The 21,719-nt window shown below is 41.6% G+C and overlaps 1 protein-coding gene across 3 annotated transcripts; it reads left to right on the top strand.

Annotated features, from left to right (window-relative positions):
• Positions 1–2,510: 2,510 nt before the first annotated feature.
• LOC119731787 lies at positions 2,511–21,672 on the top strand. Of its 3 annotated transcripts, none has more exons than XM_038205058.1 (28): positions 2,511–2,820; positions 5,892–5,973; positions 6,351–6,503; positions 6,682–6,715; positions 7,154–7,288; positions 7,642–7,856; positions 8,344–8,436; positions 9,018–9,296; positions 10,287–10,562; positions 10,747–11,016; positions 11,321–11,566; positions 12,058–12,198; positions 12,386–12,562; positions 12,738–12,869; positions 13,352–13,438; positions 13,610–13,858; positions 14,029–14,083; positions 14,580–14,656; positions 15,053–15,307; positions 16,534–16,677; positions 17,214–17,388; positions 17,582–17,760; positions 18,083–18,196; positions 18,657–18,801; positions 19,153–19,349; positions 19,544–19,730; positions 20,280–20,548; positions 21,057–21,672. In XM_038205058.1, the coding sequence occupies exons 1-28, from the start codon at positions 2,767–2,769 to the stop codon at positions 21,368–21,370; spliced, it is 4,734 nt and encodes a 1,577-aa protein (XP_038060986.1). In that variant the 5' UTR covers positions 2,511–2,766; the 3' UTR covers positions 21,371–21,672. The 3 variants fall into 3 exon arrangements, with proteins under 3 accessions (XP_038060986.1, XP_038060984.1, XP_038060987.1); XM_038205056.1 differs by having other exon boundaries at positions 8,341–8,436; XM_038205059.1 differs by lacking the exons at positions 8,344–8,436; positions 9,018–9,296 and having other exon boundaries at positions 2,512–2,820.
• Positions 21,673–21,719: the final 47 nt, after the last annotated feature.

The raw sequence follows: 21,719 nt of genomic DNA, 5'->3' as shown, positions 1-21,719 counted from the left end.
TGGCTTATGATCCGCAGTTGGTTGAATCATAGAGCTCTATGGTTGAATCATCACTATAGGTGAAAAAAGTCACCCTTCTGTTGACGTATGAGGGCAAGCTTGTGACCCGATCCCTTCCCCTGGGGATTACGTGCCCCACCGGTTGTGTCCTTGGGAGGTTCGGGTGGGGAATGAATCATGTTTCTATTCCAGGGAAAGGAATTGCTTTAGTAAGCAATACATTCGGTTACCTGGCAACCACAGATAGCTGTGGAAATGGGCCGGTTCACAACATCCCATGTTGAGTTTCAAGGCATATGGATCGTTTGCTTGTCATTGCATTGAAGGCATGAACAACTTCCAAAGAAGAATGCTCGGAACCTGACATGTTCAAAGTTTTAGCTCGGTGGATATTACACTATTCAAGACAGAGTGGAAAACCATGCACAACTTTTGATCACGAAACACGATGTCGTCAGTAGCACTCTTTATTCTAAAAATCACTCAATTATTATTGACTGCGTTGGAAAGATTTTCTGGAAGTTCTTCTAAATGACAGCAAGGCAGGCGAAATAATTTGACGGGGTGTTTAGAACCAGTACGATCTATAACCAAGTAAGCTTTTTGATAACAAATAAGACGATAGGTTACTTTTGGGACAAATGCAAATGATCCGTTGTGTCTTTAAGCATGGAGCTATGGTTAAGGGCATGATCGTCATGAGTTCATTCACGGAGCTTTTTGAACGGAATTTCACGGATCAATGGCGACGAGAAAAGGTCTATCAATTACCATGGGTCCCGCTTGACAACTGTTGAAATATATAAGCAGGCAAATGCAAGACAAATTTGGATGATTTCAGTGATCAAGCTTTTAGCCACATTCCGCAACCTGAATTCCTAGGCTTCCATAATTGGAGATATTTGTCATGTAATGTTGAGTCCCTGCATGATACGGAAACTGGGGGTTTCCCTGGAATTTCCCTGGAATATCATTCCGGAGTTCAGGCGTCCGTGTAGATTAGACCGCGTCACGTCACGGGAGTACCGCCATCTCAGTGTGATCACGTGGAAATATTTGGTGGCAAGCACGTACGTCCCATCATTGCCATTCTAATTTTATATCCTCGGCGTGATTTGATGTATTTTCTATGAAATGCCCCCAAAGATTACCATGCACGTGAACAAAGATGGCGGCGCATGTGCACTTTTGAGAAATTGGTGTCGTTGTAGGTGATAAAGATTACAGAAGTACCAAGGCATAATACTCTTCTGAAATTTAAACTGGATTTTAATTACAGTAGTAACAGAAAGGGGGAAAGACGCCTGTTCTTACCTATGCGTTCATGTTTCCACTCGTTTCAATACGTTTAAATACGTTTCTACCCTAAACAGCGCCACCTGTTGTCAGATGCATGGTCCACCCGAACTTTTTTGAAATTCGAACGACAAGATCGTACGTTCCCATGATCTAACTATTTATCAGCCGGTAGTTGGTTTTTTTCTCCCAAGAACAACTTTAAATCATTTATTGGAGTTTTTTTTTGCTTTTACCTTCATGATGTCTCTTCGCAGTTGCCTAATTTGGGTATTTTTGATGTCAGTGACACCGAGGGAGATCCCTCGCCCAACGGGATGTTAATGTCAAGTTGGGCGTAGACATTGTTCCACCCAGTCAGTAGCCAGATCGAAAATGAAACCCATGCACTCATTCGAAAGGAAATTCACGCACCAATCCTGACATAGATATAGCCCGATGACGGGAACTTCAAACTATGTCCTAGATTGATTCATGTAATTGATAAAGTTCTATTTTCCATAAGACATTAGGGGATGACTGGTTGATTGGCCTTCGAATTTAAGGCTAGTAGTTTTGTCGCATGAAGGAAAAATGTGAAATTAATTTCACTTTCGAGGTGAGTCTGTCCCTCTCCCCGTTAGCCACCCAAGTATGCTTGCGCTTCAAGACAACGCCACCTGTTGTGCCGTACGGTGTAACGGTGTAGTCTTTTTGTCCAGCCTTCAAAATGCCAAGTACCCCCAACTGAAACTGTAATGCCATGCTGTTTTCACGGAGGCGTAAGGTCAAAGAAAAACGAGCCTTATTTGGAAGCAACCTGTCAGCGACAATAAGTTTCTTTTTATTTAGTCAGTTCATTGAGGGTATTCCTCCATGGTTAGTAATGCCAAGTTCCTTTCGAAGTTCACTTTCCTTTTTTGATCATGCAACGTTTCGCTAGTCAATGACAGCATCTGTTAGCGGGTAGCCACTGAACCAATATAAAACACCGTGGGAAGTCGATTGTTCTTGAATGTTATTCAAGCACCCTCCCACCCTTTCCCTTGAACACCCCCCCCCCCCCCTTTTTCCAGGTACATTGCATCCGTTCACATGCACACCGCACGCGACACCCACAAGGCAAGCGTGCATGACGTCATCAGCGATTATACAGCGCTCATTGGCTGAAAGCGGAAAGCCCAACCACCCACGCGGTGCACTCAACCCTGGTTCTAGCCAAGCTAGCTTGTTGAGTGACGTATCTATACTGGCAAGAAACATCTGTGTTGGTTGGAAGAACGCAGCTTGGCCGCAAGTCACCGATATCAACAAATTATTGCGTGGTTGTTACCGCAGTTGCTTGGACCACCAATAAACAGTGTGGTTGATAAATTTGCAAGCCGCGGAACATACAACTACACAACCGGGAAATTGCTTCTTCGAGGGAAGTGATCCGCATACCTCTTCAAAGTTTTGCTGGATACATTTCTCTACTCGGACGCCAGCAGTATGCGCGCAATACGTCTTCTAGGATTCACCATAGCTTTATTTCTTTTACTTGAGGTAAGCCCTTATTATTTATCAAATTTCAGTTATTAATGGGAAATGTGATAATATCTGCTCTATGGAAATACATGTATCTATTATTTTGCATCCCGTTTTCAAACCAAGTGCATAGGGCATGGAGCTAGGATAGGGGGCGGGGTGCATACCTATGTTCCCCAATACCGATGTTCCCCGAAATCCCTACCAATATAATCCTGTGTTCTTATTCCTCCATGCCCTAATCCTAGCCCTAACCCTATTATAACCCTAACCCTGGGATTTGGGGGAACATCGGTAGTGGGGAACACCTCCATGGTATTCGGGAACATCGGTCATGTCGGTTAGATCCCGGATAGGGTCAGAGGTATATATTTGCCTTTCACGCCTTTAAGTTTAAGCATTGTGATACAGGTGTTATGCCTATAATATGTAGGTATATTCGATAATCTAAGTTAAGGAGAAATCTGTCAACATGAATAAACGAATGTTTATCCGTCAAGGTCACCAATCCATATCAGTCATATTTATAGACTCGTGTTTAGAACACGATTGATGAAAAATTGTAAACATTCTCCAGTTGCTGCAGGGTGTACGTTTATTTCTCCATGGTTTTGTGTAAGTGGTCCGTGGTTTAAATAAGGTCAACCATGTGCCGTGACAGTTTGTATGGTAGTTCTTGGAAGTTGTCATTCACGCGAACGTTGCTAAAACGGATGAAGCATTTCTCAGGATACCCACCAAACATTTGTGCCAAACTACGCAAAAGAATGGTTGCGATCGTACTTCGGAAACGTTTGCGTTGCTCATGCAAGTAAAATGGAACGCAACACTGATTTCTTCAGTGTGCGATGCAGTTAGGCCTACCTTTCCTTTCTGCGTGCATCGACTCAGCCAAACGGTTCTGACTGTGACCTTATAGAGTGCAGTGGTGAATCAGTGCAGTTAATGCCGGAATGATGATGTCATAATGTTACCGGTTTATGATGGCGTTCGACGCCAAAAGCTTATGGAACATCTTTTGTGCACTGCAGTCACTTCCGGCTATTAACTGCTGTAGGCTATATCCTGTTCTGTGATATCTTTCATGCATAAATCATCGTTTTCATCTCTTCTTCACGTTCTTGTCCAATCGCGATTTCTAACCCGATGGGTGACATTGGTGCAGAAATCCGAAGAGGGATCGCCCCATATTTCGAGGCTACAAAAATATACTCCCAAAAGATTATCAAACGATCATTTTCCCGCCCGTTTCCTGAGATGATTCCCCTGATTTGCCCCCTCTCGGAAATGCGACTAATCATCACACCAGGTTCACGAAATGTATACTTTGGTAACGACAACGGAAAAAAATGACACTCTTTGGATAGCGAAAACCAACACAAGAATGGGAAGGCAAAAGTACTGTAATTTCCCAGAAAACGATACTTGTGGATTTACTAAGGCGCTAGCCAAGGTAACCATGAATTTTGGAGTACTGTAACTATGTCTAAATTTGAGAAATTGAGAAATCAAACAGGGCAGAAAGATCAAGTTACCTTGGTTGATTATACAAATTAATCTTAACGAATGGTATCCGTTTCCAATCAGTGAGTAGGACGAAAGCAGTTAAATCCACGCAAACTTAAGTTGTAGCAATGACATGAATGAGTAAAGCAGCTCGTGGGCTGAAAGTCGTGTCGAACGAGGTCCATGAAAAAAAGGACACCGAAAGGTGACTGCAGTGCAGCCGTTCGGCATGGGCCAGCAAATTTACGCCGCTGATAGTGAGACCTGTCGATGCTTGAAGTAAAAAATACAAGATGTGAACTGTTTATCCCCCGGACTGCAAAGTCTGTAGCTTTTCCTTCTCAAATCTCCCAATTTGCCCAAAAGGGGTAGAATAAAAGACGGTGTTTTTTTCCCGAGGGACACTGTCTTCTTGGTACGATAAGGACTGCTGACCAGCTGGTGGGAATCAGTTTCGTTGCGTGAGGTCTTTTTGCTTCATCAACTATCTGCTCAGGTTGCTGGCATTTGAGCCATTAGAATAAATACCATTCAGGCCGAAACGATTTTAAACGCAAGGTTATAATTGATGTTTATCGGCTAGACGATTTTGTTTATATCCGTAGAGGTTTATCCATAGTTTACTTGACCACTTGGGTGCGCGTGCAAGGAGAATCCATAGAGCAAGGGGAATCAAACCATGGAGGAATAAGAACATACTTACTTACTGAAAAGGCGCTATAACGGCCTTGAAATTTGAAACGTCTGGGCTTACTTACAGATACCCTTTTACCAAAGTTATGGAGAGAATATAATATGTTCTAACCGGAAGAGGCTGAAAAAAGTTTTTCTTAATAGGTTTTGCATTTGCATTTTGCATTGCTAGAGAATGCCATCGAATTGAGCTGACGACTTTAGACGAATGGCGCCGCATATATTTCATTCTCGAGAGAATTACAATGCACATTGAGAGTTGATACTTGTTTAAAAGAACTGGAAGTGGAAGTGGACCTGTTTAAAGGAAGTGGCGAAGATTGTCCACGGTCCACTTGAGGAATAAAAAAAAGGGAGGAATAAAAAAAAAATAAGTATGATTATCTGCGCATTTGTCCACGCTTCTAAAGGGAATCTCTTCACCAAGTTAAGTTGTGAGCTTACAAGGTAAATCTTTGCAAAACTTTTCACAGCAGTGCCGCATATTTCTGTCAAATGTTCACAACGGGGAATTTTTATTCTGAAGAAATCTGGTTCGACTGATATATCTGATCGCTCATAAAATGAAAACGTTTGAAATGTTTACAACTGATCATTTCAAATCCTTCCATTTTTGGCAATACTGTATTAAATAAACGAAGCGACTCTTGTGAAATGTATTTATTTTGATTCATTTTGTATCTTTTAAATAAACATGTTTGCGATATGGTGGAATAAAACTTATGAACGTTTGTACTTTTCAATTTTTTTTTAGGAATTGCAAATTGCTCAGTTTTGTAAGGAAATTATACCTCTGTTTTGTTATAAAAATGGAGCCCCCTTTTTTCAACTATTGCTTTTCAAATGTTATATTAACAAATGGACTTTATTATCAATTGCTTTAAACACAGGTCGACCATGTCTTCAGTAAAGAACTCGGTCTTAAATCACGGAGCAAGATAAAAGAAAAGAAACTACATCCCCCCAAAAGAGGTATCATAATTTTATGATGTATGATATAGTGACATCAAAACACTTTTTGATGTTGTCTTTGTGTTTGTTGACAAACAATATTGCATTTGAAGAGAAAAGTTCCGCCATCTTAAACAATTGTTTTCAATATACTTTTCTCAATGTATTTTCATGTCCAAATTATTTTTGAAAAAGATGATTTAGTGTCCAAGTCCTAAATAGTAGTCTGATTCAAGTTAGATACAAAATTTGGAAATTTAATTCGCATGATAAAAAGTCTGGAAATGTTAATCATCAAAATTTACATGACTGACTTTAAACAGAATTTATTTAAAAGTGTCGCTCCCAAATGATGCCAGTTGTAACTTATAAAATGACTTCAAATTTGTCCTCTATAGTTGACAAGGTTTACTACGTTAGCAACAGACATAGGAGGGATTCTGGCAGCAGTGATGAAGGAGATGATGAGGATGAAGAGGAGACTGGAGAAGGAGACTACCGTGCACAGTATGGGAAACCCAATGCACCAAACACCCATAAAAACACAGGAGGTATGGTTCTGTGAGGGTTATGTAACATTGATTAGCCTTCTCTCAAGTCTGGGTGGGTAATGCCTGTAGATATGACCATAGAGCATGACATATTACTTTTAGGGGAATAATTTGTAATTCACTTTTACAAGATTGTATTAAATTTGAAGAAATGTTGTTTATTCTTTGTTCACATCAGGTGCACCTCAAGCTGAGACTGAATACAGCATAAGGTGAATATTCTTTCCATTTATTATTTTTTTCCATCTACAAGGGAATTGTTTAGCTTCACCTAATTAAAGAGTGCTTATCTTTTCCACCTTTGTTTTTCCCCTAAAAAAAGTTACTGATTCTGTCTTGCTTGTGAGACAGGGTAGTTTCAAACATAATCCAGATATTTTTCGAAGAACAACAAAATTAGTTTTAAATTGCTAGATTTCATAGACTTAGATTTTAGCTTTTTTGTGAGTGAAAAGTTTTTTTGAGTGAATTCCGTTATTTCATCTTCATCAGTTGCAGCAATTTAAGATAGACTTAATGTCTCTAAGATTCAGTTTGTCCCAAATGGTGTGGTTTCAAAGCAGACGTGTTTTGACAAAACTGTTTCTTCTTGCCACAGGTCTTTTTCCTTTTTCACACCCTCATTGCTCCAAATTTTCGTTTTTTTCAAGGCTCGTTAATGGTAGGAATGAGTACGAAGGAAGAGTGGAAGTCAAGAAAGATGCCAGTAGCAGATGGGGGTTGGTGTGCGACGACTACTGGGGGATGGAGGAGGCAACGGTCGTCTGCAGACAACTCGGATATGGGTAAGATTTGTTACATGTAAAGTTGAAACCTCCATCACAGATATCAAACACCTGTTTGATCAGGGTTTCAGAGCATTGGTGGATCTAGATCAGTAGGGGTCAGTGGGAAGACTATCTCTGCTGGAACGTAGCCATCTGACTATGGTGGCGCTGAAATTGTCACAGCATATATGATGACGGACACACAATTTCACTTACTGGACAACAGTTTTGCTAACGAATAATGGAGGCATTTGACAAACCCCCTCCTCTAGCCACACCCTGGTTGCCCCTCCAAATGGGTACAAGATATCCCCAAATCAACACCACTTTCACTACCGTACCTGACTTTCCTGAATATGTTACTTCTTCAGTGACCCAGTTGAGGCGGTGTCCAACGCACTCAACCGTTTCAGCGGCAGCATCGGGAAGAAACAATACGTGATGGACGACATCCAGTGTCGGGGGACGGAGGACGCACTGCAGCTGTGTCAGTTTGCGGGCTGGGGGGTGACCAACTGTATCTCCGATATTGAGGTTGCTGGCATTGTCTGCTCGCCACCGAACATGGATCCTGATGCTAATCCAGGTAATATTTTTCATCTTTGAAATTTGGGGATGGGAGAATGGAGAAGTGAGCGTGTTATATTCACCATGTCAAGAAAAAAAAAATTGACAAAGTTTCGGCTCTGATCGAAATTTTAAGTGTCTGATATTTTTGGGTTCACAAGTACATGTACTTCAGTTCAATCCAGTCAGCAAGCAGTTTCCAACAGTTTTATTCATTTTCAAGATAATTCTTTATTTATTCATGTAATTCCTTTTATTTTTGACTTGTTATTTTTGTATTACAGTATTCTGTGATTTGAATGCATGATATCCACACACTCATAGATGTATCAATTAAAAAGTTGAACATAAACCTGAATGGAGCGAGATTTGAATACCGTACTGGTGAAGGGAAAAATTGTTTTGGCAGTTTTTCGTGGGGCAAGGGGTGGGCAGATATGTCCCCATCCTACCCCGTATTCACCAGTGCCGTGTGTATTGTTAGCCTTTGAACCCCTTTTCAGTAGGCAAGGCTGCTGAGACCCTCGTGGTGTTTGACGTCGATGCCTCGGATTTGCCAGACTGGCTTCGGTCTGTCGTACGAACTGTTAGTCGTCAAGGTAAAGCAATTAATAGTTAATATAGTTAATCGCAACAATTTGCGCTTGAGCTGTTTTTCTTTTGCATGTCTGAATGCTTTTGCCTCTGGTTTAAATTTTTTTACTTTTTTAAGTTAACCTGTTAACCCTTTTTGCTTAGGTTGTGGGTAAAAAATGCTTTGAAGTACTCAAAAGCCACTTTTTCTTCCTGTTTATTTTATTTAGCTTATTGTAGTCTAAATATACTAGGTTTTATTTTCTTTGTGTCTTTACTAATAAAAAAAGTTAAAAAAAAACAATTTTTTTTCGTTGCTCCAATTTAAAAAAAATTGACTTCACTTGTCACAGATAGTCCAGTTGAAGTAGATTTGCATTTATAATCCCACCAAATATAAAAATGAACGTTTGTTTCAAATTTGCATTGAAAAATAGCTTCTGAAATTGATTCTGAATATCGGATCATATTATTGACTGCCGTGTTATGGAATGTCAGTTGATTGGTAGTTTAATGATGATATTTTTGTATCCAAATTTGTGCTAAAAATAGTAAAATTATCTTCATAATGTTAACTATGCAATACCTGTTTTGTTGGACAATCCAGCTCAATCTCCAGAATGCTACAATCTTCTTGGCGGAGAGGATTATCGGGGGACTGTCTCTCAGACAAGAGGTGGCATTCCGTGTCAATCCTGGGGTAGCCAGTCCCCCCACAGCCACACCGTCGTCCCCCAGGACTATGCCCACCGGGGGATCGGGCAGCACAGCTACTGCCGCAACCCTGATGATGACGACCAACCCTGGTGCTACACCAGGGAGGGCGGGACGCGATGGGACTACTGTGACGTCGGACGGGTGTCGCAACAGAAATGCAGAAATCCTGGTAGAAATTTACCAAAAAAAAGTCTAAATATCTGAGGCTGCGTCTGAATGGCTGTGGCTGGCGGTATAACACACGTGTCTTTTGGAAGTGGCTTCAGCCACTTTCATAGATGCATGTGTAATAGTAAGCCATAGTCACAACTAATTTGGATGCGGCTGTTAGTTTTACAAAAGCAAAGCTATTTGTGTACGATAAATTTCTTAAGAGCGTTTTCGTTATTAGACTAACAATTTGTAGAATTAGTTTTATAATCAACAGCACTTACATGCTGTGGAAATTATGATTTTATGGTTTTATTTGTGGCATGTTTTGTTTTTGCATGCATTTATGTTACTTTTTTATAATACATATTTTGTCTACTTTTTTTGTAATTTCTAATACATTGTAACATTTACATTGTAATACTTCTCTGCATGATGTGATAATAAAGCTTTTCCAAATTTTCTTTGTCTGATATACATGTAATAGTTGATTTGTTTGACTTTTTTCGTCTCAGTTCTTTTATTTTGAATAACATTGTGTATCATTAAGGCTAGCTTTCTATTGATGTGTCTATTTATTCCTTTGCTTTAATAATCTGCATTTATTATAACTATGTAACTGATGAATTTATGCGTAAATAAACGTGTGTTATGCCATTTGATTGACGATGTGTCGGGAGTTATTTATTGTCAAGTTTTTACATGTTTGCAGTTTCTGAAGGAAGTTTCAAAAAATTCTCAGACGAGTTTGGTTTGAAGTTGCCAGCTGATAAAACTGTTGACATATCTGTTGAATGCAATCGAGGTTTCCTAAAACTTGCCAGGCACTGCAGCTTGCAAGCCAAAAGAAAATTGTGAAGAGACAAATATAAAGTTATGTTGATAAAATATTCACTACAGTTTGCAGTTTTGAAGTTGAGGCTTTCATTTGCAAGGAACTTTATTAATGAGATGTTGGATTTTATTATGTTGTATAATTTATTTCTTCCGTTTTGTTATTTGATACCAGAGTCCCCGGAGTGTTTTACCGACTCGCGGGGCGCTGACTACCGCGGTTTCGTATCCACGACCGTCTCCGGCAAGACCTGTCAGAAATGGACTGTCCAGACCCCCCACACGCACCGCCACACCCCGGACCGCTTCCCCGACGATGGACTAGGGGACCACAACTACTGCCGCACCGTGTCAGAGGTCAACGCGGAGAGACCGTGGTGTTATACAGTGTCTGCAGCAAGGAGAGAATACTGCGATGTGGGGCTGCCACAAGTAAGCTGTAATAGACAAGGTAAGACACATTCGGCATCCAGAATTTTTTTGAACCGATTGTTTAGCTTGCTGAGTATAATAACCTTAATACCTAATGACGTCATGTTTTGTTTAAGGCATACATTTGCTTTGATTATTGACAGTCCCAATATCCAATTGTGACAGACATAAATCATCATGTGATCCTTAAATTTTCTTTACAGCCGTCGCTGAGCAGAGGACCAACCCCATGGAGCATTTTGCGCTCTTCCAGAACGCCGCCATCCCCGGAGCCAACATGGAGGAGCATCACGGAGTCACTGCCGAGCAGTGCGCGGAGCTCTGTCTCGCAACAACCAGCTTCTCGTGCCGATCGTTTGATCATTACAGAGACGACAATCGCTGTTGGTTGTCGGACAAGTCTTCGCATTCCTCAGATCTCAAATTTGATTTCAACAACAACCCTTTTGACTACTACGAGAGGATTGACATTGGTACGTTTTGGGTTTTTTTTAGAACTTAAATCTTATAAATCTTTCCTACATATTTATTTGAAGATTCAAAATTTGAAATGCAAGTCATGAGTCAAAAGGTGAAAATTCCTTTTTTCCCCCAAACAAATTGCATAAATTTGGTGCTTTACTTTTTAGAACATTATAACATTCAAAAGTTGTATGATACTTTATGATACCCCGCTATAAGTGCTGTTCCCCACCACTTTTGAAACCATTTCCCTGCCAACTCTTTGACCTTTTGACTTAATTCCACATTACTTATCCCCCCTTTTTTTTATTTCAGGCACACTTTCGCAATTTGAGATCATCCCCAATGCAGCCATCGCCGGGCACAATGAGGAGGAGCATCAGGGCGTATCCATGCAGCGTTGCGCTCAATTGTGCGTCCTCGCGACGTTTGGCTGTGCATCCTTCGACTACGCGCGGCGAACGTCTCAGTGCTGGCTGAGCCGAGCCACCACGGAAACGGCCAATCTCAGGACTGATATCGAGGCTCAACCGTTTGACTACTTCCAGCGAAACGGAGGAGGTGAGGATGTGATGACAGTCTTAATATATCGATAATCGATTTATATCGATAATAGATATTTAATCGATATGACAATGGCACACTGTAGTTTGTAGAGGGTTACCTATATCCTATTTTTCCTTCAATTGTTTCATCATATGTCTTAGCGAAGTTTTTTAAAAAGTCAATATTTGCATAACCCTCAAAGTTATCCCCAACCCTCCCAAAAAGAACATGAAATACGAAAAATATTTTGAATTTTTGTAGAAATACAAGAGAGGTCAATTTTGCCCATTTCTGTATACATCTATAACTCTACATTGATATTCAGTACGCTTCCTATTCTTTCGTCCGGGTCCCCTTACTATTCTTGTACATAATTTTTCTGTATATTCCAAAACCATATTTGCAACTAGACTTAATAAACAACGCATGCAAACTATACAATCGCTGTTCCACTAAATTAAAGCGTTCTTCACAATGTGACGTTCCTTTTTCTTTTTGGTCTTCAGCCATGCCCGACTGTTACCGCGGCAATGGTCACAGTTACCGAGGTTCATACAGTGCAACCGAGACCGGCAAAGACTGCGTCCCTTGGACCTTTGCAGCAGCGCGAGGGGCTGGAGTCAACAACGCTCAGTACCCCAACACAGGTACGGAGAGTTTCACTGTCGGCGTTGTAGTTGAGACGATCGGAAATCACAATTTTAAGTTTAAACAAGTTTTGCAATAACAATTACAAAGGTTTGCCTTTGTCAGTTGATTTGAATAGCTTTGTGACTTGACTTGGAACTGGAGCACTTCTGTGATGAAATTTTTGACCGTTCTATAATTCCCCAGGTGTCGGTAATCACAACCACTGCCGTAATCCTGACAATGACCAGCAGCCGTGGTGTTACTTCGCTGATGCCAGCGGTCAGTTGGAAGGTTGGACGTATTGCGGTCTGCCTGCTTGCCAACTCACTGGCCCCGCTGAGTCAGAGACACCCACCACAACACAGGCTCCGGGAGGACTACGTAAGTACACGTACATTTGAAGTCAGGTTTTGGGTCCATAGGGGGACGTTGAAGTTGGTCAAATCTTTAGCAATAGCCTGGAATCATGGAGCTTGTGTTCTTGAGCAAGCTACCTTACCTCAGTTCGTTCTTTCTACCCAGAAGTAACTTAGCATATCTTTGTTTCTTGTTTCAGGGCTCTTGTCTCAGGGTAAAGAGACAGTCCAGAGCTCCACCCTGACGTTGACCGGCGTGGCTAGGGAAGCAAGTCTGGCCGTCGACGGGAACGCTTCTCCACATTTTGATGACAACAGCTGCACACTGACAGGTAGGCTGCTAGCCTGATGTCTGTTGCTGTAGAAATTTGGAATGGAAATGAGAAATCAGTATAGTCCAATCTCGGCAACGTGATCAGTGTACATTTACGAGGCCCCCTTCAATGGAGAAACCATTGTGCAAGCCATTGTTCAAAGCAACCGCCCCGTGTTGAATTATTTGAACAATAGCTAGTACAATGCTTTCGCCATTGAAGGGGGCCTGCATGATAGAATTAATAGCGTTCCTGGATTGATTCAAACTTTCTAAGGTGTCCAAAACAGAGAGTCGTCAAATCTGGGGAATAAATTGATTGTATCTTATCAGTTTGCAAGTTGAAGTTAGTTTCCAAAATAATACAGGTCAGCAATAGCTTTGTTTATTGATGTTTTATTTACTGTCTCCTGGTTTAAAGGCAAAATTGTGGTGCACAGAAATAAGATCGTACAAAGAAGGAGAATTGTTAAATGTTTTGATTTTTTTGTTCCTTTGCAGATTCAGAGAGACATCCATGGTGGTATGTTGACCTGGGCAGAGAGTATGAAATTGACCACATTGTCATCGTGAATCGTTATGACAACGGTAAGTCCCAACCTTGACATAAAATTTCAAACTCCGTGATGAAAACAAAATGCGTTTTTCTTGAAAAAAAATTCACAGAACTGATCGAAACGATTTCAGGAAATACTTTGGAATTATTCAAGCTACATTTTGAAAATCACCAATTTCCAATTTTTTGGATCTTGGATCTAGGTAATCGGTTGAAGCGCGCCACTGTCAGAGTCGGCGACGCCATCCTGAACGTGGACTCGTTTTTGGAATGCGGCCAAGTGACGGGCGCCATGATCAAAAACGCGGCGAAGAGAGAACACCGACAGATAACCATCCAGTGCTCAGCTGAGACGGTCGGTCGATACGTCTACATCGAGCAGACGCGCAACCAGGCCTTACACTTGACCTTGTGCGAGGTCGAAGTTTACGGTCAAGACGTCACAGCAACGGGTAAGCAAACAGCATTTCTGAATTTTGTTTCTCAAAATCTATATCAAAATATTATAAAGATGTTGATTATTGGGCAAATATAAGTTGAGTTCCCATTTTAGGAAACTTGTCTTAGATTATTTTCATCGAATGTGTTGAAAATAGTTGAGGGATCTTTTTTCTTTTGACAGGCCCACCACCGTCAATCTCCTGCAGTTCAGAACAGTTTGCGTGTGTCACTGGAGGGTATGTTCTCTTGCTTCTTCTAATAATACTTCTAATAATAATAAAAATAATAATAATAAATAACGTGGTTCTTATACAGCGCTTTGTACCAAAGGTTTCAAAGCGCCTCACAATTACTACCCCTGTTCATCAGGCCATTGGACATGGTTTCTGCATCAGTTTGAGATCAGCGTAGTCTAGTCTTTACTTGCACAGGTACCCTGTTATCCTCCTTGGTGGATAATGGCAATTGTGGTAAAGTGTCTTGCCCAAGAACAACAATATCATATCCAAAACGCCTGCTCATCAGGAAAAGGAGGACACTGTACAGTGATCTTACAATTACATTTGTCCAGTGTTTTTGTTTTTCTGCAACATTCTGGTTTGAGCGTTTCAATAAAAATAGTGTAATGTGCTAAGAACACATTTTTGCTTTATAAACAAATGATTTTGACATCCACTTGAGTTGTTCCATATGACTGAGTTTTATATTACCATCATTTTCTTCCACCATCAGAATACACTGTATCCCAAATAGCTGGGTTTGCGATCAAGATCCCGACTGTGAAGACGGAACCGACGAGCAGGGATGCAGTAAGTTCAGGCGACAATTTCACGCAGCAGCAAAGCACGGGAATTTGCTTAGCACAACAAACATCTGCTTAATACAAAGAAACATTACCAGCCAAAATGTCATGCAGTGTGTATTGCTCGTGATTGGTACTCGGCTGATTGATGCTATGCACTTAAATTTGCTCAGTGATATTTCAGGTTCATTTTTTTCTTCAGTTTGTGCAGTAAAGGCAAAAGGAAAAAAAAAAACGGGACAAAAAGTGAGAAAAACCTATATGCAGCATCCTATTGGCTTCTTAAGACTTCTGAAGTTTCCAAACGGAATGCCTTAAAAGTTTCCGATAAATTAAAAACAGCTTGACCATGGCAAGTCTTTAATACATTCATTTTCCAATTCTTTTTTTTTTTTTCGTGTAGATGATCCCTTAGCTGACTTCAACCCTCTGGCAGACTCAGCTATTCCGTCTTCCATCAACCCCGACGTCACCTATATGGATAAAACCCTTGCCGAGTGCGCACAGTTCTGCGTCACCAACATGGATATCGTCTGTCGGTCCTTCGAATACGAGGCCGCCACGCGAGACTGCTCGCTGTTTGACGAGAACCGAGCGCAGACGGGTGGACTTGAGGCCCGGCCGGGGGTGACGCACTATGAGAGGCTGTCTCAGACAAGTAGGTGGCTGTTTATGTGATTTAATATTTGCATGCTGGATTTGTACATATGCATCCCTTTGTTATTATGTTGTGACAGATGTGTGATTTTACTTGTGATTTACTTGTGATAGTCTTGTGATGGATTTTGGGGAGTCAGATTGGCATAGCGGTACTTTCCTCGCCTTCCACCGCTGTCACCCGGGTTCAATACCTGCCTGGGCCAATATGTGGATTGGGTTTTCAGTCCCTCCTTGATTCCGTTGGTTTTCCCCAGGATATTCTTGTGGGGTTTTCTCCAGGATATTCTTCTGGGGTTTCCCCACATCTAAAACTCTAATTTCTTCACATTGTCTAACTTTTACTGGGCCCTATGGGAAACCAGTTGATTCCACTGAATGGGCTACCTATTTTAAAAAAAAAATATATATATATAGTGATGGACTAAAAACACTAGTAGAGAGTAGGTAGTGATGTAGGCGGGACATTTTATGACATCTCACACAAATGCTCATATAGTGAAACATCAGATCTGATTTGAGTCATGCTCGAATGAGCAAATTTAATTTTATGTTCTGAATTTCGTCATACAAAACAGGTTGTTTTAATGTTTGAGTATGGTTTTCAAATATCAATTGTTTGGGAAAGTGAATTTCCAAAGGGTCTCAGTAAAGATCTTGAGAAGTTCTCGGGGTAAGATGTTGGCTCTGAAAAACACATGTTGTTATTAACTAACAACAATTACTTGTGGATCCAAGTATCAATATTCCTTCATGTAATGATGAATCCTCTACGCTTGTTAATTCATCTTATTGAGAAAAAAAACGACAAGTCTCGAAAGCTCTCAAGAGGACTGGTCAGGACTGAAACAGTGTGAGGACTATTAAGTTACTCTCACATAGACTGTCAGCTTGAAAAAAATTAAAGTCTGTCACGGGCCAATGTGGCCCATCTGGCCGGCGTTTATCTCTGGTTTCAGTAGCATGAAACGACTGAGAATATTTCTACTGCCCCTGGATGGGATGTTAGTCCATCACAAGTTACTCCCCAGCTAATGCCAGTACCCATTTAAACTCGTGGGTGGAGAGAGGCAAGTGGGGTGAATTCAAGTGGCTTGCCCAAGGACACAACATATGGCCAGCAGCTGGATTTGAACCCCGACCCTCTGATCATGAGCCATGAACCCTCACCACTAAGCCACACTCCCCACAGATGTCAATTTATCTTCGGCAATTTGTACTTGGCAGCTGACTGTAGCAATGTGGATGGAGAGCTGTACCATCCGTGCCCTAGTGGCCGCTGTGTACCAACACGCTGGCTGTGTGATGGCGACAACGATTGTGGGGATTTCTCTGACGAACGACAATGCAGCGTAGAAGGACCAACACAAGGTATACACCCCCCCCTCCCCTTTCTTCCCCCTCCAATAGTTCCCATCCCTGCCAGCCGTTATAGACAAATTCATCCCATAATGTTGCAAAATGAAATAAGGTACATACCCCATCCTCCCCCCCCCCCCAAAAAAAAAAAAAAAAAAATTGGTACTGGGTTGTTACAGGGACTCAACTGTTAAATTACTATTTCTCTAACAATACAAACTAAAGTTGTTCACTTTTGAACAAAAACATCTGCCCATTTTTAGTTATGGAAAAAAAATTACTTGAAAAGAATTTGACCCAACAACAATGCATTTTTTGGAGGGGCAGCTGGTTTCCTTCCCCTATTAGAATTAATAATGTAGGTGCTGGGAGCCAGTCTATTTGCAGGGTCGCAGATCCCCAAAAAAGAAAAAAAAAATTTGTTAAAGAATTTTTAGAATTTTAGATGCTACCTTGTTATGAAAACTGCATGTAAATAATTAATTTAAATGCAGTAAAATATCCAATCTTACATTGAAATGCGTTGGTCTAATTCTTCTTACCATCAGAACCCAGCTCAGAGTTTGCCATTCGCATCGTCAATGACCAGCTGGGTCAGACTTCAACCAATGAGTACCAGGGGCGTGTGGAGGTCCAGTACATGGGCGTCTGGGGTACCGTCTGCGATGATAACTGGGACATCCAAGACGCGACCGTGGTCTGTAAACAGCTGGGATTCACACGGTGAGGAAATGAGACAAAGGGAATTTCTGAAAACAAAGAGACTTAATGTTTATTTCACACAAAATTTGTTGTGAGTCATTTTTTTGTATGGGCGATCAAAGAATGAACAAATCAACTGCAGAAAAATTTCCCAGGAAGAATTTCTACTCCCATTTGAGTGACAATTTTTTTGGTGACTCAATTTTTTTTGCAGTGGTGCAGTCAGCGCAGTGATTGTCGGCGAATTCGGCCAGGGTAACGGCAACATCATCATGGATGACGTGGAGTGCGCCGGAACAGAAATGTCCCTCGCCGATTGTCCGTTTTCAGGCTGGGGAGTTCATAATTGTGTGGCCAGAGAAGCCGCTGGTGTTATCTGTATTCCCAATGAAGGTAAGTTGAAAAGCTCTTATAAGGTTCACAAATAAAAAGATATAGGAAAATGCTACTGGTTCCAAAAAAATTACAATGAAAGGAAAATGCTTCAGCTGGTTCTTAAAAATTATAATGGTATATGAATTTTAGTATTTTTGTGTCGCAATAATTTATTCAAACTTGGGACAGACTAAAAATCTGTCCATCCCTCCCCGACCCCCACCCCCTAAAAAATTGATAAAAAATTCTGGATATTTTTTCGCAAATTCTGCCATTGAATATTCATGATATTGCGCTTCATTCCTCCCTTAATATTTTTTTCAATATTTATTTTGTTTAGGTTGCTTGGATTCTCAGTTTGAATGTGGGAATGGCGACTGTATTCCGCTCAACTGGAAATGTGACGGAACCGACGACTGTGGTGATAACAGCGATGAGCAGCAATGCCAAAGTGGTAGGATCCCAATTTCTTCATTTTTATCAGCAGTGTACGATGAAATGAAAAACTGAATCCAGCCCTAGGTTTTCATTGGCAGGCTGCCAAGTTGGCATAAAGCCAAGAAGCCTGACTTACTTACCTTGATATAAATAGACAACTCCACCTGGTGTTTTAACTCACAGTGGGTTTTCCTTACCAAATATGGTAGTCTTTAGGCATGCAGTTGTGGAGATTTGCATATGCAAATACAGGGGAAACTTTTAACCAATCAAATTCTACACACACAGTTCTGACTTTAGGCATATTTTCAACCAATATATTGTTACCAATTCATTTTTGCGAATCTTATGAGATCTTGAAGGAAGACTCTGGCATGCATGCCTGCCCAAAAAGCTTGTCAATTGTCTCAAAATACCAAATTTTGAAGTGAAATGAACTTGTTGAAATATGGTCATTTTGTTGGTTGCTTAAACAGCGGATCTTCCAGTTCGTCTTGTGGGTGGACCTGACGCAAACTCTGGCCGCATTGAGGTCATGTTTGCCGGTCAGTGGGGGACCGTCTGCGATGACCGCTTTGATGACAACGCCGCTCAGGTCGTGTGCCGGCAGCTCGGAATAACGTAAGTAGAAAACTTAGATGATATTCACAAATTTGAGATACCCTTGAAATCTACACATTGTCACCGTGTAAAAATCAACACACTATATTTGGGGGAGTGTACGTGGCCTAGGGTTTGTGATTCACGATCAGAGGTTCGAATTTCGCCACTGGCAATATGATGTGTCCTTTAGCAAGCCAGTTTACCCTCACTGAAAAATACATTTGGTAAAAAAGCTGTCGAGTCAGTTTCTGACTTTCTTCCTATGTCCCAAAACTCCCTTTCAGGAATTGTATATGTGAAAATTTGTTGTGCACATTTTTTGATTGTATCTTTACCATCAAGTGTTGTGATTTATTCCCTTCCCCCCAGTGGCAACTCTCGCGTCTTTGAGAAGGCCCATTTCGGTCAGGGTCAGGGTCAGATCTGGCTGGACGAGGTACAGTGTCAAGGTGGTGAGAATCACCTTGGTGAGTGCGGTCATTCCAGATTCGGCTCCAACGACTGCTCCCATGGTGAGGACGTTGGCGTGGAGTGTGGCATCGTTCCTGTGCCTGAGGTTACAATGGGTAAGAAATCCAACTTGATCTTCGCTTTAACTTTGTGAGTGCTGTATTCGAGAGATTTATAAGGAATAATATTCCATTCCATATTAGGCCTAATGGTAAAAGGTTAGTTTTAAGTGTAAAACAGAGTGTGAACGTTTTGCTGCATCTGTGTACCAAATTAAACTCGGATTGAAATTCTTATCAACTTTTTGCAGCTCCAGGAAGTTGCGGTGTTAAGCAAGTCGACAACGGCATCAACGCTCGCATCATCGGTGGCACGGCAGCTAAGAAGGGTAGCTGGCCGTGGCAAGCCCAGCTCCTACTCAGACAGAGCGGCCATTACTGTGGGGCCACGCTCATTGACGAGTTCCATGTTCTGACTGCCGCTCACTGCTTCCAGAGGTATGTAGGCATTGTGGTCATTAACGGAAAATGTAGAATACAGGACATTTTTGTGAGGGCCACAAAAAGCATGGGTTGCCTGCAATGACAACAACTCTGAGGACCTGAGCCCAGTCCTCAGAAGGTTTTGTGTTTTCGTGACAAACCTTATGGGACATGTCGGGATAAAGTCCTAAAAAATAGGATCAAAAGAAGGGAACAATAAGGTTCCTCATTAGCATAATGTCCTCAGTGTATACTGTCCTCTCTCAGCCAAAGTCCTCAGAAGATTTTTCTATACAAACCATATGGGACATCTTGTGAGCCCAGTCCTCGGAAGGTTTTCGTGAACAAACATTATGGGACATGTCAAGATAAAGTTTAAGTCCAAACAATTGGAACAAAAGAAGGGAACAATTAGAGTCCTCAGTAGTATAATGTCCTCAGTGTACACTGTCCTCTCTCAACAGTAATGTGTTGCATTTTGACTAAGTAGTTTATGGAAAACTTTGCCAACATTTTATTATTTTCAAACTCATATATATTAATTGCCATCTGACACTCCTGCAGATATGGAAAAGACCGTTTCAAGGTCCGTCTGGGAGAACACGACCAGTATCGCTCCGAGAATTCAGAGCAGGACTTTGACATTGAGTGTCTCCACCTCCACGAGGACTACAGCAGCTCCACGACCAATAACGACATCGCCCTGATCAAACTCAAGCCCAAGAACGGCCGGGGAGCCCAGATGAATACCCACGTCTCGCCGGCCTGCTTGACGGGCCGGGACGATCTCCCCGATAATCACCAGTGCTGGATCTCCGGCTGGGGAAATACAGGTAAATTCAGGGACGTGATTCCAGTGTTTATAGGAAATCTTCGGTCATTTTAGTTATCCCACAAGTGTGCACAGTTGTACTTAACCACTATGTCAGAGGACAAGGCATTGTGTTTCCCTTTGTTCCTATAATATAACACTCTCCCATAGACTAAGCACATACACTTATGAGCCAGGACCGTTCTGAACAAAAGATGTACGTTCGAGGACAATAAAGAATCTGTTGTTCTCCCTTCTTGTGTCTGTCCTCGGGATGTATGTGAATACAAGAGCATGTGTGTAAGGTGCAAAGTACGTACAACCAATTTATTCTGAATGTTGCCAACTTGTAGCATCTTCAAGTTCACGTGAGTGTCTGGCCCGGTTGGAAATGCGTTCTGATGTCCCTCCTGCGGTGTCGCCCAACTCTGCCTTTGTAACTGCTGAGGGTTGAGAGGGAACTTGTGCACAAAGTCAATTGCAGTGCCACTTTCTTTGTAACATATCTTCCCTTTTTTTTAATCAACCAGGGAATGACTATCCCCGCCTCCTACAAGAAGCCCGGGTACCCCTCCTCCCCCGATCCACCTGCACCGGCCGACGCGTCTACGGATCCAAGCTGACCAGCCGCATGCTGTGCGCCGGCTACCTGGGCGGTGGCATCGATTCCTGCGACGGAGACAGCGGGGGACCATTGGTCTGCGAGTACCAGGGAACGTGGCAGATCATCGGCGTGACCTCGTGGGGGTCCGGCTGCGCCCAGCCCAATGCCCCCGGGGTCTACTCTAGGGTCAACCAGTTCCTGGACTGGATCAATACCAAGAGACAGACTGCTCAGTGTTAATGAGATATTTACTGGAAATTCAGTACGATAACCCGATGTTAGTTATGGATAAACGGCGAAATTAGACGGTACTTCCAGTGGTTTCATAATGGTACTCTAGTTAAAGGCATGGTTAAACTAGAAATTATAATAAAATCATCATGTTTATCTTGTACTAGGCATAAACTTGTTCCCATTCGATACTGTCTTAAGTGAACACATCTGGTCCACTTTATGCACCAGAGTTTTATTATTGTGTGCTGTTCAATGTCGTTGTAAAAAAAAGATATTTATATTTGCAGAAATTTGTACCGTATCATAAACAAGTTAAATGTTTCATTTATCCATAGACCTCAGCACGGATTTTGAT

This window comes from Patiria miniata, unplaced genomic scaffold (assembly GCF_015706575.1).
Source record: "Patiria miniata isolate m_02_andy unplaced genomic scaffold, ASM1570657v1 HiC_scaffold_24, whole genome shotgun sequence".
NCBI lineage: Eukaryota > Metazoa > Echinodermata > Asteroidea > Valvatida > Asterinidae > Patiria > Patiria miniata.
The sequence above is the reverse complement of the archived record's forward strand: the minus strand, read 5'-3'. Positions and strand labels throughout refer to the sequence as shown.

What these genes read in the sequence shown, in the direction of transcription:
- LOC119731787 (XM_038205056.1), top strand. Translation starts at nt 2,767, where the DNA reads ATGCGCGCAATACGTCTTCTAGGATTCACCATAGCTTTATTTCTTTTA. An exon ending in GGATCCTGATGCTAATCCAG is followed by an intron (nt 7,857 to 8,340) that starts GTAATATTTTTC and finishes ACCCCTTTTCAG; the next exon opens with TAGGCAAGGCTGCTGAGACC. An exon ending in CAACAGCTGCACACTGACAG is followed by an intron (nt 12,870 to 13,351) that starts GTAGGCTGCTAG and finishes GTTCCTTTGCAG; the next exon opens with ATTCAGAGAGACATCCATGG.